Source organism: Myiozetetes cayanensis, unplaced genomic scaffold (genome assembly GCF_022539395.1).
Source record: "Myiozetetes cayanensis isolate MyiCay16 unplaced genomic scaffold, myiCay2020 scf18, whole genome shotgun sequence".
NCBI classification, from domain to species: Eukaryota; Metazoa; Chordata; class Aves; order Passeriformes; family Tyrannidae; genus Myiozetetes; species Myiozetetes cayanensis.
Genome location: NW_026087389.1, coordinates 11,422,651 through 11,435,476, shown reverse-complemented (window position 1 = coordinate 11,435,476; position 12,826 = coordinate 11,422,651). Strand labels below are relative to the sequence as shown.

The window sequence follows — 12,826 nt, the reverse complement described above, 5'->3', positions numbered from 1 at the left end:
AATGCAACAACAAAATGCTTGAGAAATTAGGAAAAAAAGTCCATTTGTTTGCCATCTCAAAATTATACGGAGATGGGCTCTAGGAGTACGTGAACTACAATAAGACAGATGGTTTTTAAGGCTTCCTGAATAACGGCAAAAGGGACAAAAATTAAAGACCCAGCAGTTAAGTGCTATGGGAAAAGCTGCAGTGCAGAAGAAAAGGCCATGTCAAGAATTTTGCACTTAAAATGCCACCAGCAGAAAGAGGATCTCAGGCATTGCCCTGGTGTTGGTGTCTGCCCCCAGTTCTTTGCAGGTAACTCATCGCATCTACAGTGACCCCAGTTAGTTCTGTGATGACTTTATATTCCTACAGCAACCACAGTTATCTAGTGCAAGTTTCCTGGTGAAAAAGAAAACAGCAAGGAAGAAATCAAGCTGCTGTATAGAATGACAACCAAAATCTTGGCTGAACTTCTTGCATCCAGTACCAGTATTTTAAGCAAATTTGCTTTCAAGTACTGGGATATTTCTACTCAGGAAGAAGTCAAAATTTTCCTTTACTCTAAATTTAGAAACTCAGAGGGCATATTGTGAATATGGGCAGGTTTGCATTGTTTCAATTAACATCCTATTACTACTATCATGCTACAAAAAGATTGGCACTGTATCTCCCACAGAAACATCATGGCCCTACTCTCCCACTATTTACTTGAGCAGTGCCTTTTGAATTGCAACTCAGAAAAAAAACCCAAACAAAACAAACCAAGCATTAGCTCCAAAGATGTACTTTATTTCATTATAAAGCAGATTTTTTAGGCATTATTTCTTTTTGTGAACATCCACTGTATGACCAGAAGGTCCTGCTTTGAGGACATAGCTGCCTCATAGTAGACAAAGATTTCACCACAACAAAAATACAGATGCACAGAACAAGTGCTGCTTAGACACTGAAGAGAGAACAGTCTAAACTGCAACCAGTTCAAACAGATGATATGACCAAAAATACAAGTACAGCTCCAGCCCAGCCAGAGCTTCATGCCCAAAAAGTGGAGTCTTTTGTATCAAAACAAAGTTTGCGCTGGGCTTCCTGGAAAAATGACGACAAAAATACCCAAAACAGAACCACACCACGCTCCTTCCCCCTCCTTTTAAAGTCACTCTTTAAATGTCCCCATGTCACATCACAGTTGTGCTGTGGTGCACTAGTACTTGATGAAAAACAGAAAAATGATAGAACGTAGTGTGAAGTAATAGTGAATGGCTGACAGTGAGAATTTCATGGATCCTTTATCCCAATACTTTTATTCCTTTTCCAATTGTGATCCTCACCCCAGGAGTTTGATTTTTGTTGATAGGTGCATCTCACTCCACATTTGCAGATTCCTCAGGCATTTGGTACCTGAGCTCAGGGTATTAACAAGGGCTTCTGGATGTCATCTGTGCTCCTTGGGTCCGTAAGAGTCCCACCACTCCCAGCAGGAACAGTGACTCATATACCGTCAGCCCAACATGCAAAAATGCTCAGAAGGCATGTTGATGCAGTGTAGAGAAACATCCCAGCATTACAACTCCTTGTTTTGGTTTCCATGTTGTCAAATACTGATTGAGGAAAAGTGTTATTTACAAGACTCGTACACAAATATTTGCATTTGGTCCTAGGCACCTGATTAGTACTGACAATCTAAATTAAAATGGAAAATTAAGTATTATTCTGGTCCATTAAAGCCTTTGCTGCAATGTCCCCAATTTGAAGGTGTGATCCTCAAAAAAGGAGGAGTCCCAATACCTTCTGAGAAAGTATTTTTCTATGTACCACTCAAATCCATGAGATTATAGGATGGAAAAGCCTTCTGCATAAGCCCCTTAGTGGGGTTATCTGACAAGGGTCTCATATCTAGATCTGCAGAAACAGACAAGTAACATACATTCTTTCCACAGTCCTTTGTGGTAATAAGACTCAAAATTCACTAGATATGAGTAGTCAGATAACATCCCGATCGCTACAAGACCAGAATTCATTATCAAGGAGAGAAACTTCGCTCTAGCAGAGAGCACAAGCAGATTTGCATCTAAGCAGCCATAACACCCATTTTTTTCAGCCAGCATCAGAACCAGCAGTACTGCCACTGATGGCAATAAACACTAATTAGAAGGCTTTACAAAGCTGCCGGTTTGACCAAGTTTCAAAGTAGCAACTCTTAGGCACAGGCTCTGGCAGAATCGAGATTGACCTGAGTTTTCTGCTTATGGAGGAGAGCTGGTGGGAAAGGACATACTCCTTTCTTATTCAGAAACCTGACAACAGTCTCCAGCCAATACTCAACATCTGACAAGGTCTAGTGTAGCAATTACAAGACAAGACATTTGGAATTAGAGATATCATTTAGTAAAAAGAAACAACTGCCTTCCAAATCTGCCATACTGAAAAAATACCCAAACACATTAAACACTGTTTGTGCTTACGACCATAATCATGGAAACTTGAGCATTAGATGGAGAGATTTTTCTCACCATTACTGCAAAGGAGCTGCAAAACCAAGTTAAATGGAAAAAAATCCCTTCCAACATTCATTTAACAAACATTTATTAAAACCTGCAAAGGCTTCTGGTTACTAAATTTGAAAGGGGCTCAAAAAAATCCCAAGAATTGTTGAACTAAATCCAAGTCAGAAAGCTGACTCTCCTAACACATAATTAAAAAAACAATTTTCTTAAGAAAAATTTTTTTGCACATTTTCCTCCTCAATTTATAAAATGCAAACCGTATGCTAGAAAAGTTTGAACATAAGGGAATGTGCTTTGGAAACATTATTAAAATATGTGTTTCTATAGAACAACATTATTAAGTTTATGATACTTCTTTCCACCTCACTGGCTACCCTTTTGAGAATGTCCCTCCCCTCTTTCCTGGGTCCATGAGAAGCTAGGTTTAGAAAAGAAGAGCTCCCATACTGCCAACTTCACTCTGTTCCTTTACAAAAATTTCAAAGTACTGATAAATGATAGTGACAGCCAGCAAAATTCCAGTTCCAGACCCAATTGCCCCAAGGAAGTCTGCCAGCACAGAGAGGGCACCGATACAGAGCCCACCAAATGCAGCAGCTGTGGGGATGTACCTGCAAAACACAAAACAAGAACAGAAGAAGGGCCATTAGAGTTTGTTCAGGATAGTAACAAATACAGAGGGTTAGTCATACATGGGATCTATGGAAAGTAACTATATCAGAGGCGGGATTTTTCTAGAAAAGCAATCCTGCTGAGAAAGGAAAGACCACTACAGAGATAATCTAACCAGGTGGTTAAGAAAACAGGAGTGGAACCACATGAATGGAAAAAAGTCAAGGGCAGAATACTCTCTTCTCTTATGGGTCTGTAGTCCAAGGTAAGGAACTGGCAATAATGCCAGTATACTGGGTGAGGAAATGAAAAGCTCAACCTGACTGGAGGGGAAAAAAATGCTGTGCTAAGGGGAGAAGGTAATAATTACAGTCCACCATGCAACTAAGCACAGTGATTAACTTTATGGCTACCCTGAAAAAAATTATATAAATTAAATAATTTAATCATGGCTAGGCTTCGCGAACGAAGATTTGAAAGGGCTCTACCCACGCTTGCTACAAGCGCGCTGATGGCTAAAAAATAATTTAATAACAAGAAAATAAAAGCTCTGGAACTTATGGCTAATTCTCTGATTGTAAGGTAAGAATAAGCTGCACAAGTCTTCCATTAATGAGACAATATTCTATGCCTCACGCATGTAACATTGAAGCCGAAAGAATATCCGTGTTCTAGGATCTAGACAATGGAAGTCAAAGCAGAATTTGCCATGTGTTTGGCCATAACACTTTGCATAAACAGCCAGTGAAATGTGCAGCTCACCTGTTGAGTTCATGTACCATTGAAGTTTCTCTGTGGCCCCTCATTACCATTTGTTGTTCTTTCAATTGCTTGGCAACCTGCATTGAATCAAGGAATGGAGCAAGTAAGTTTAGTGCCATTTGCCAGGGTCAGGGAATGCAGTACTATGAGGAAACGGAAGCAAGACACTGCAGTAAATGGTGGTGGGCTTGGGCTTTTTTTTGCATTGTTTTGGGTTTTGGATTGTTTTTTACATTATTCATCTAAGCTTAAAATATCCACTGCTTTAACTCCAGAGAGTTTGCAATCACAGGCACTCTTCTACCTGTTGATTACATAAAGCTTTTTGGATAACTCTAGTGCTATTGAGAAGAGGAAAATTTGGACATTGGTAGGCTCTCATACACATAATTCAACACGTTTTGCCACCCACCCTTCTCCTGATTAGGGTTTAGTAGATGCTAGTGAAACCATCCTATGAAGTATCCACTCAGTTTCAGCTTCCACATTCAGTGGAACTATTTGTAGTGCCATACTAGAAAACCAGATTTTAGAATCCCTTCTTGAAACATTATTCTTAAACTGGATTTCTGCAATTATACAGCGTTACAGTGGTACCCTGCAAACATTTTACTGACAACTGCAGGTAACAAACTCTAGCAGAGGAATTTCTGAAGATGCTCGTCACTGATTCCATGTACTGAGAAAACACACTTTCAGATGAATAAGCTGCCAGTTTTCCAATATATAGTGAATATTTACATAATGAATGATCAACTTTTATTTCTGACCTTGTTTACATGAACTTAAAATAATTTTACTTAGTATCAGGGAAGTATATATCCTGTAGCAAATGGAAGTTGTGAGAAGCCAGGCTCAGGTACATTAATGCCCTGCACTATATTCTCCATTATTAGCACTCTCAAGTTAAAAATAACAACCTGTAGTTAATCTTTCCACAAAAGAAGCTCAGAACTCTCTATGCCATTGGCTATTTGAGCTTTACCTGCAATTTCTTAAGTGGCAACTGCCTTGCACATGGTGCACCTGTCATGTGGCACTGAAGGAGTTCCTGCCTCTGCTGCTGCCTTGCCTGCTCTTACAATGATCAGATGTTTCCATGTTCTAAATTTCCTCATGCAAATGAATGCAACTATTTGAGTTTTGATGTTGTTTTTGGAAAAGCAGTAAAAAACCCATGCTCCCCACCTACAAGAAAGACACAGTCCCTGTTTACACAAACAATAAATATTACCAACAAAATAATCAGCAGAACAGCTATTTCAGAAGAAAGTCTTATTCTTACAACACTATTTCATCAGATAAGCTGACATAATTTGCCATTTTAAACTTACATCTTTGGCAGAGGAGCCAGAGACTTCAATCCATGTCTTAGAGAAGAAAGCACAGGAGCCCAACATAAATACAATATAAACAACTGCATGTACAGGGTCTTCCAACACTGAAGAAAAGGACTCTGGAGGTGACAGATAATAACAGAGTCCACCAACTGGATAAGCACGAGCAGGGCCTCCAGACGATGTGTCCTGGAAGAGGGAAGAAAGCAGTCACCAATCTTCTCACCATTTTTCTTAGACATTAAGCTAAGCCTGGGTTTGTATCACCTTTGTGTCACTGTGTATCATTAGTACTGCAGCAGCACACAAAGACTCGACTTTACTATCACAAGTAGTTTGTCTAAGCAGAAATGCAATAATGAACAGAAAAAATACTCTGACAGTAAAGAACAGCCCAAGGAACAAGGTAAATGAAGATCTAACTTCTACATTTATCACAGCAGGTCCCACACACTACCCTTAATTTAAACAAATTACTGATTTAGGCATCTAGTGTGCATGACCCCCTGTAGAAGCATGTCTTAATATTCAGAGAGCATCTTTTCAGCCACACATTCTAACGGTGCCTTATAAAGCTGTATGCAAGATCAGAAGGGATACTCACAGACCAAGTGCCCAGCAGGCTGACCAGTAAGTTGCCACTGAAGCGGGCAGAAAGCATCTGGGAGATGACGTACAAGTTTGACACCAGGGCAGACTGAAGGATAATGGGAATGTTGGAAGTGTAGAACAACTTGATAGGGTAGGTGTTGTACTGGCCACGGTAGCGAGCAGATTTGATAGGAAGATCCACTCTGAAGCCCTGAAAAGTTTCCAAAAGGAAGTTCCCCATTACATCTGGGCATGAACCCATATCAAAGGTCATAAACTGCAAGTGCAAGGCCCTGACAGCAACAGAAAAAAGCTGCAATAATTTTGTGCAAGTAGACGTACTCCACCCAGAGGGCTTCCAGGGGAACCCTTCTGCATAAACACACACACATAAGAAGGGATGAAAGATGAAACTTCAGATTTCTTCTGACGTCTACCTGAAGACTGAACAAAGCATCAAGGAAGAGAAACATGAAAACGTTCTATATTCTTCAACAGATACATTTGCTGCAACAGACAGTAAGAGACACACAGGCCTAAAGACTTCAAAGTATTCTCCAGTAAAAAGCAATAGCAGCTGGATTAGACAATATCACATGTGCATTTTCATCTGTTTTTTTTTTTCGTTTTTTGGTTTCTTTTTTCAGAGACCAAAGTAGGCCTCAAGTCTTTTGTGTAGCTACAGCAAGTGTGGGAACTGATTAGGAAAAGGCAGAGCATAACAAACAAAAAAAAGGTAAAAAAATTTGTCTTGTGAAAATATAGAAGTGAAATGCAGAAGGAAGTGGACCTACTTCCATACAAACAGTTTTACAACCCTTGTCACTCGAACTGACCTGGAAATAAATGACAATTGCAAAGACAAAGATGGTGGCGATCAGATTCATGAGGTTGGGGAGATTCTGACGGTAAAAGGCCTCACGAAGAGCTCTGACTTTGTCTGTACGAGTAGCCAGAAGATGAAACAGAGCAATGATGGCTCCCTCAAATTCCATACCTTCAAAAGGAAAAGGAAAAACAAGTTAGAGGTGAGCTGTGATTATCTCCAAATGTCGGTGCTTTGTTCCATTAGGGATACTTTGGTACTGCAGGATTCAGAATGGGATTTCTCCAATTCAAGTTCAGTAAATATCTTGTACCATACCATAAACTGAAAAGGAAATGTCTTTGTGGTTGGACTTTGCACAGCAGCACTTGCTGCATTAGCAAGATTCACTACATGGCAAATACACAGCTCAGATGCCAGTAACAGCATTTGCCATTCTGCTAATACAGTGGAAAAAAAAAGAGATACTGCCTTTTTGTACAAAATTTCTGTAAAGAACACGGTCTACACCACATTACCTCGCCCCGTGTTCACCGTGGTGGGGCTGAATGCTTTCCACACAATAGTCTCACAGATATTGGTAGCAATGAAGAGAGAGATGCCAGAGCCAAGACCATATCCTTTCTGGAGGAGCTCATCCAAGAGCAGAACTATCAATCCAGCAACAAAAAGCTGCAGTAGAAAAAGGAATATAGCATTAGTTCCATGCCTTTTTTATTTGTTAAAAAAATGACGCATATTAAAAGGTAAGAAAAGACCACATGAAGAAGAAGGCACACTTGCATCCTTTTTTTCTCTGCATGTGAGGCAGGCTGTCCCAAAAGGCTGATTTTTTGGCCCTTTCAGGGGAAGAGTAAGTAGAGAAGACTAGAAGTTACCTGGATTGTGATAAGCAGGCAGATACCAGCACCCATCTCCGATGGGTCTCCGTACATTCCAGTCATTACATAGACAATAGACTGCCCGATGGTAATGATCATTCCAAACACTGTGGAATAAATAGAAAAACATATGTATTTGTTCTGGAGTTTACCTCAGAGGGCAATCAAGAGTCCCACTTGAGGGAGAGTGAGCAGGTGTCTCATGTGATACTTAGTTGCCAGCCAGAGTTAAACCACAACAGTTGGGAAGGGACACATAAGTCAAAAGATATTTAAAATCAAGGACAAGTTAAGTTTGTGATTGAAATCTGGCACTGAAAATAGCTATACACAAAAAAACTTCAGAAACAAATATACTTAGCAGCAAGTGGGTTTGGTTACCAAAGACTGCTTTAGATATTGAAAACTCTGAGGGTGTTAAGATATTACTTTAGCAATTTATGACTCTTTTTTCCAGTAAACAGATCAGTTAGAAGTGTGGTACAGCATTAAATAGCTAAAGAACACTCATTTTTTTCTAAAAGTCATTACCAACTGAGCACAGAGACCCCTTATTGCTGAGAAAAGAACCATGCTTGAAACTGCAAGGTATAAACAGCTACAACAAACATCTTAATCCCTATGAACTTTTTCAGGTTAATGCTGCCCATCACAGTTCAAAAGTTGAGTCCCCACAGTCTATATATTGCTTTGCTTATCTGGGGAGATTATGGCAGCAAAGCCAATTGCACAGATACTTTTCACACTTTTCTGAAGCTTAACAGCCAGCAAGCCAGAGAACAGGCAGTAAAAGACTGATGAAGTCCAGACACCTGTAGCAGAACATGAACACAGCACATTTCTGACTCCACCATTCATCACACGTTAAAGTTACACTTTCTCCTGTTGGGGACAGATGCTCTAAACCACAACATGAGCTGTTACTCACATTTCTGGGCTCCGTTGAAGAGAGCTCTGTCCTTTGGGGTGTCACCAACTTCAATTATCTTGGCACCTGCCAAGAGCTGCATGATGAGCCCAGAAGTGACAATAGGTGAAATGCCCAGCTCCATCAACGTGCCTGCCAGACACAGGAAGAACAATGAAAGAAAATACTGGGGTGTACCATACCCAGGCACTTCTGAAGTTCAAAGGTTTTTTTCCCACCCTTTACATCATGACGAAGAAGATCTAAAACTCCAAATCTCCATATATGTAAAAGGTATCAGTGATAACATAAGCTTGTTAGAAATCGGGTTTGTATGTAGTACTGCTCAGTACCTCAAAAATATGTCCACTGAAAAAGACTTTTGCTGTCAAAAACAGATTTACTCTGCATAAAACAAGGTATGATACAGACTGGTAAGATAGCCCAAATGATACAGAATGACAAAGTGAATTTGGGAAACTGTCACCATTCTTAATTCATACCTGTATTAGAAAGCCTCCTCAAGGAACTGAAATCTATATAAACTACAATGCATTTCAATCTTCTGCAAGAGACTCAAAGATGCCACCCAGGAAACCACAGCACACATATAATATGATTTGAAACACAAACCTTGGAATATTTACAGAAGCTTGCAACAGCAGCAATGCAGGTAATTAGGAACTGTCTCTTCCCTAACCATTTCCCTCAAAAAAAAAGCTCCATTTTTATGCATAAATAGACTGCACACAGCCAACCACAAACTCATTTTGTAAGTTGTGCCTTTCCCACTGCCACACTGGTTTATGATTTTAAATAATATCTAAAATGACTTTTCCCTCTCTACTTCAGTTTTTATCTTCATTAAAATAGAGTGCAATGTAAGAACAAGTCCAAACCCATTTTCATTCAAGCTAAAAAAAAAGCCCTCCTGAAAGACTGACCATACCTCTATTTGATGCCAAAATCACTCTCATCCAGTAGAAAGGATCTGCCGAGTCTGATGACATGATGCCAAACAAGGGAATCTGCATTTCCAAGCAGAGATTAAATTAGAGACTTCATAGCATGCTTTAAACATTTCAGCTCTTCCTTAAAAACAAAAGAAGGAAACCTACCTGGCAGCATACTAGAAAGATGAAGAGTGTGATAGCTGTCCATAGCACCTTTTCTTTAAACTGAATCTAGAGGGAAGAAAAAAACCACAAAACCCAAATCCAACACCAGATGATAAAGTTGTCAAGATAACAAGACCTAGTCAATCAGGCAAACTTTCAGAGTAGCACATTTGATTTTCTTGTAAAGAGACAAAGTACAGGACATCCTAAAGAAAATAACTTACAGTTCATCCCTTTTATCCCACACAAGACCAAGGAAAATTATAAAGATTTATTGAAAATTTAATCCAAACAAACAAGCTTATGTCAATGGAAGGTAATTCTAGTCCTTCCACAGAAATGAGTCTTACATTTTCATTAGAAAGAGCTTATGATGAGAAAGAAACAATAATACAGAGCAGCTTATTTTAGCAAATAATCGTGGATTAGAATTTATGAAGCAAAGATTTTCAAAGATTGCTGTTCTAACCTGCTCTAGTTTACACTCTGTACTGCTTCCAACATCTCACCACACACTGCTGTGGCATAACCAACTCTGCACAACTGCATTTACCAGCAAATGTACTCCTGGTACAGCCCCATCCACAACACCGGATGAGCCAGACAAGGATCTCACTAAAAACAATTGTGCCAAAAACTGCCATTCTCCCAGCAGGGAAGAAACCCCAAATCCCACAAATGCCAACTGTAAACATTTTACATTATACAAATACAAACTTACGAAGAAAATTTTATTAACTTACCTTCCGTTCTGGCTTTTGGATTTCAGGCAAGATAACACAGAAGGGCTTGATCACCTCAAGAAATTTTACTGTATGGAAATGAGTTAAAAGACAAAGTGAACACAGAGAATACTGGGACAAGCTCAAGCAAAATTCAACTTGGACGTGTACATTACACATTAAAAGGCCCAGTTCTGGGGATTTTTTTCTTGATTGGTTGGTTTGTGATTTGGGATTTTGTTTTATTAAATTCGTATCTGTTCTAGATAGGCAGAGATTCATCTAGTACTTTTAAGTACATTATGAACTGGAAACAGAACTGAAAAAAAGAAGTCAAGCTTTTTCCTATTTCGTTGTATAGGCTGACAGCACCAAAAAACCCTGGTCACTGCTTTGCATGAGTTTATCACTACCCTTGACCTTTTACTTCATGGTAGCTTCTCCCTGAGTCTGATATTTGAGAAAAACCTACCTTGGATATTGTATATATATTACTTTTGGGCCACACAGCTTAAGAATTCCTACACACTGTTCACAAGCACCAATTCAAGTTACTTTACAGAAGTCCTGTGCCATGATGCCCTCCCAGCCAAAATGACACATCCTTAGATCAGAAAAGTCTATCTTAGAATAAGCCTATAAATGAAGAGGGTATTTAAAAAGTCACAAGTTCTCCCCCAAGCAGAGAGATCTGATTTTGAACAGGGTTAATGGTAGCCTGGTTAAGACACATCTAAGATTGCACTCATATTTTGGGCTGATTTGAACTAAAAAGAGCATGACAACACAGAAGAACTGAAATTCCTGGTGGCTTCCACTTCTTCACGGCAGGCTGCAACTTCAGTGGCAACCTGGTAACACTTTAAGACCAGCCCACAAAAGATATACCCCTAATTTCAAGCGATTATGCCTGAAAAGCTGCACTCGGCCGTGGTTTTCAACCAAACAAAGATTCTCTCCTACACCTACAACAATATTCCAGTCGGCTAAGACGCTTTTCAAGCAGCTTTTCCTCGAGGTGAGGGACTCTGCGGACTCCCCCTGGCTCGGATCCCCTGGGGCTGCAGACACAGTTTGTAGTTTTACTGGGGCAATGCTGTGCCCCCCGCCCGAGGGGACACCCCCGCCCCGGCACCCTCAGCCCGGCACGGCACACAGCTCCTTCCCCGGGATCAGCCGCCACCCCCGGGGAGGGGAGAAGCAGCAGCCCCGCGGGACCCGCCGAACCAGGGGGGTCCCGCCGCCCCTCAGCCTGGCTGTGTGCGGGGGGGGGGGCCAGCGCGGTGCCCGTGAGGGGGGCGCGCCGCGAGCGAGCTCCCCGTGCGAGGGGACCCACCCTTATCCCACCGTTGTCCCGCCCGGCCCCCGGAGCCCCCCGGAGCCCCCCGCGCCCCGGCACTCACTGCCCATGGCGGCCCCGGAGAAGGCGAGCGGCGGCCGCGGAGGGACACGTCAGGCTCCGAGCGCGCCCGCCCCCTTCCGCTTCCTGCCACGCGCAGCGTCCGCCGCCGCCGCCGCGCACGCGCGACCGCGGCACCTCCCACCGCCTCCGCCGCGGCGCGCCTACAACTCCCTGCATGCACTGCGGCCACGGCGACCGACACACCCCCCGCGGGGTGGGCGACTGGGCTGCCGCGCGGCTTGCCGGGAGTTGTGGTCCTGCTCCCACCCCCACCGCCATCTCGGCGCGGTGAGAGAGCGAGCCTCCCGGGCGGCCGTGGGTGGAGGGCCGCGTGGCGTGGTTACCACGATTCGTACCGCTGCTCTAGGAGATTTCAACTGATAGACAAATAAACAAACGCTTAACGCTTGTCTTCTGGTTTTGCATTTTCATAGCGGAACGTTTCAGGTTCTTTCTCTGCACTGAGAAGCTCCTCGCGCACCCCCCGCCCTGTGCCCCAACACCGGTGCCCTCCTGGTGTCTCATGTGAGGTGGCGGAAAGGGTGTCGGGCACCTCCTGGTGTCACACGGTGTCACACGGTCTCTCTCTGCGTGCCGGAGGCTGCATTTAGTGCACCCAAATCCAGCTGGGCTTCGATAAAACATAAAACACCGGTCAAAATGTGAAGCACTGGGCTCGGTGTCAGTGAAGTCGCGGTACACGAGGGTGTCACTGTGTCACCTGGTAGCACCAACAGGGGAGACGCGCTCACAGTGGCCGATTGTTTGAAGGGTTTCCTTCCAAGAGTCGCCCAATGTCCTCTGTGCTTTCCAGGCCTTTACAGGGGGAGTTATCAGTGGTATGAAAGGAAAAGGTAAACAGAAGTCAGAGGAAAGGTTAAAGCAAATAGAGGTGTTAATACAAAGCAATTAAGTCAGTGTATACACTCTATGAAACGCATAATGGCTTCCACAAATCTCCCTGATAATTTTCTAGGTGCTTAGGTATGCTTCGTTTGATTATTTGATCTCTATTTTTCTGAGATTAATTTAAAAAACTAGCCTAATTCCCATTTCATTTTTTTTCTTTTACTTTTTTTGTTGGTGGACAGTATATTTGCCCTTCTCCAGGCTTCTGAAACCATGCATCTCATCTATGAGTTATTGAAGACATCTGCCAGTAGGTCTGAGAATATTTT

At 42.1% G+C, this 12,826-nt stretch overlaps 1 protein-coding gene across 1 annotated transcript; it reads right to left on the bottom strand.

Moving 5' to 3' along the window:
- Positions 1-754: 754 nt before the first annotated feature.
- SEC61A1 (SEC61 translocon subunit alpha 1) lies at positions 755-11,745 on the bottom strand. The gene is made up of 12 exons (XM_050313005.1): positions 11,650-11,745; positions 10,268-10,335; positions 9,525-9,590; positions 9,356-9,434; positions 8,428-8,559; positions 7,497-7,606; positions 7,137-7,290; positions 6,629-6,789; positions 5,806-6,003; positions 5,199-5,390; positions 3,865-3,941; positions 755-3,101 (listed from the first exon to the last, which is right to left on the bottom strand). The coding sequence occupies exons 1-12, from the start codon at positions 11,654-11,656 to the stop codon at positions 2,915-2,917; spliced, it is 1,431 nt and encodes a 476-aa protein (XP_050168962.1). The 5' UTR covers positions 11,657-11,745; the 3' UTR covers positions 755-2,914.
- Positions 11,746-12,826: the final 1,081 nt, after the last annotated feature.

Coding starts and splice junctions, on each gene's coding strand:
- SEC61A1 (XM_050313005.1), bottom strand. Junction 9,435..9,524: donor TCTTTCTAGTATGCTGCCAG/GTAGGTTTCCTT, acceptor TTGGAAATGCAG/ATTCCCTTGTTTGGCATCAT. Junction 7,607..8,427: donor CTTCAACGGAGCCCAGAAAT/GTGAGTAACAGC, acceptor TTTATTCCACAG/TGTTTGGAATGATCATTACC.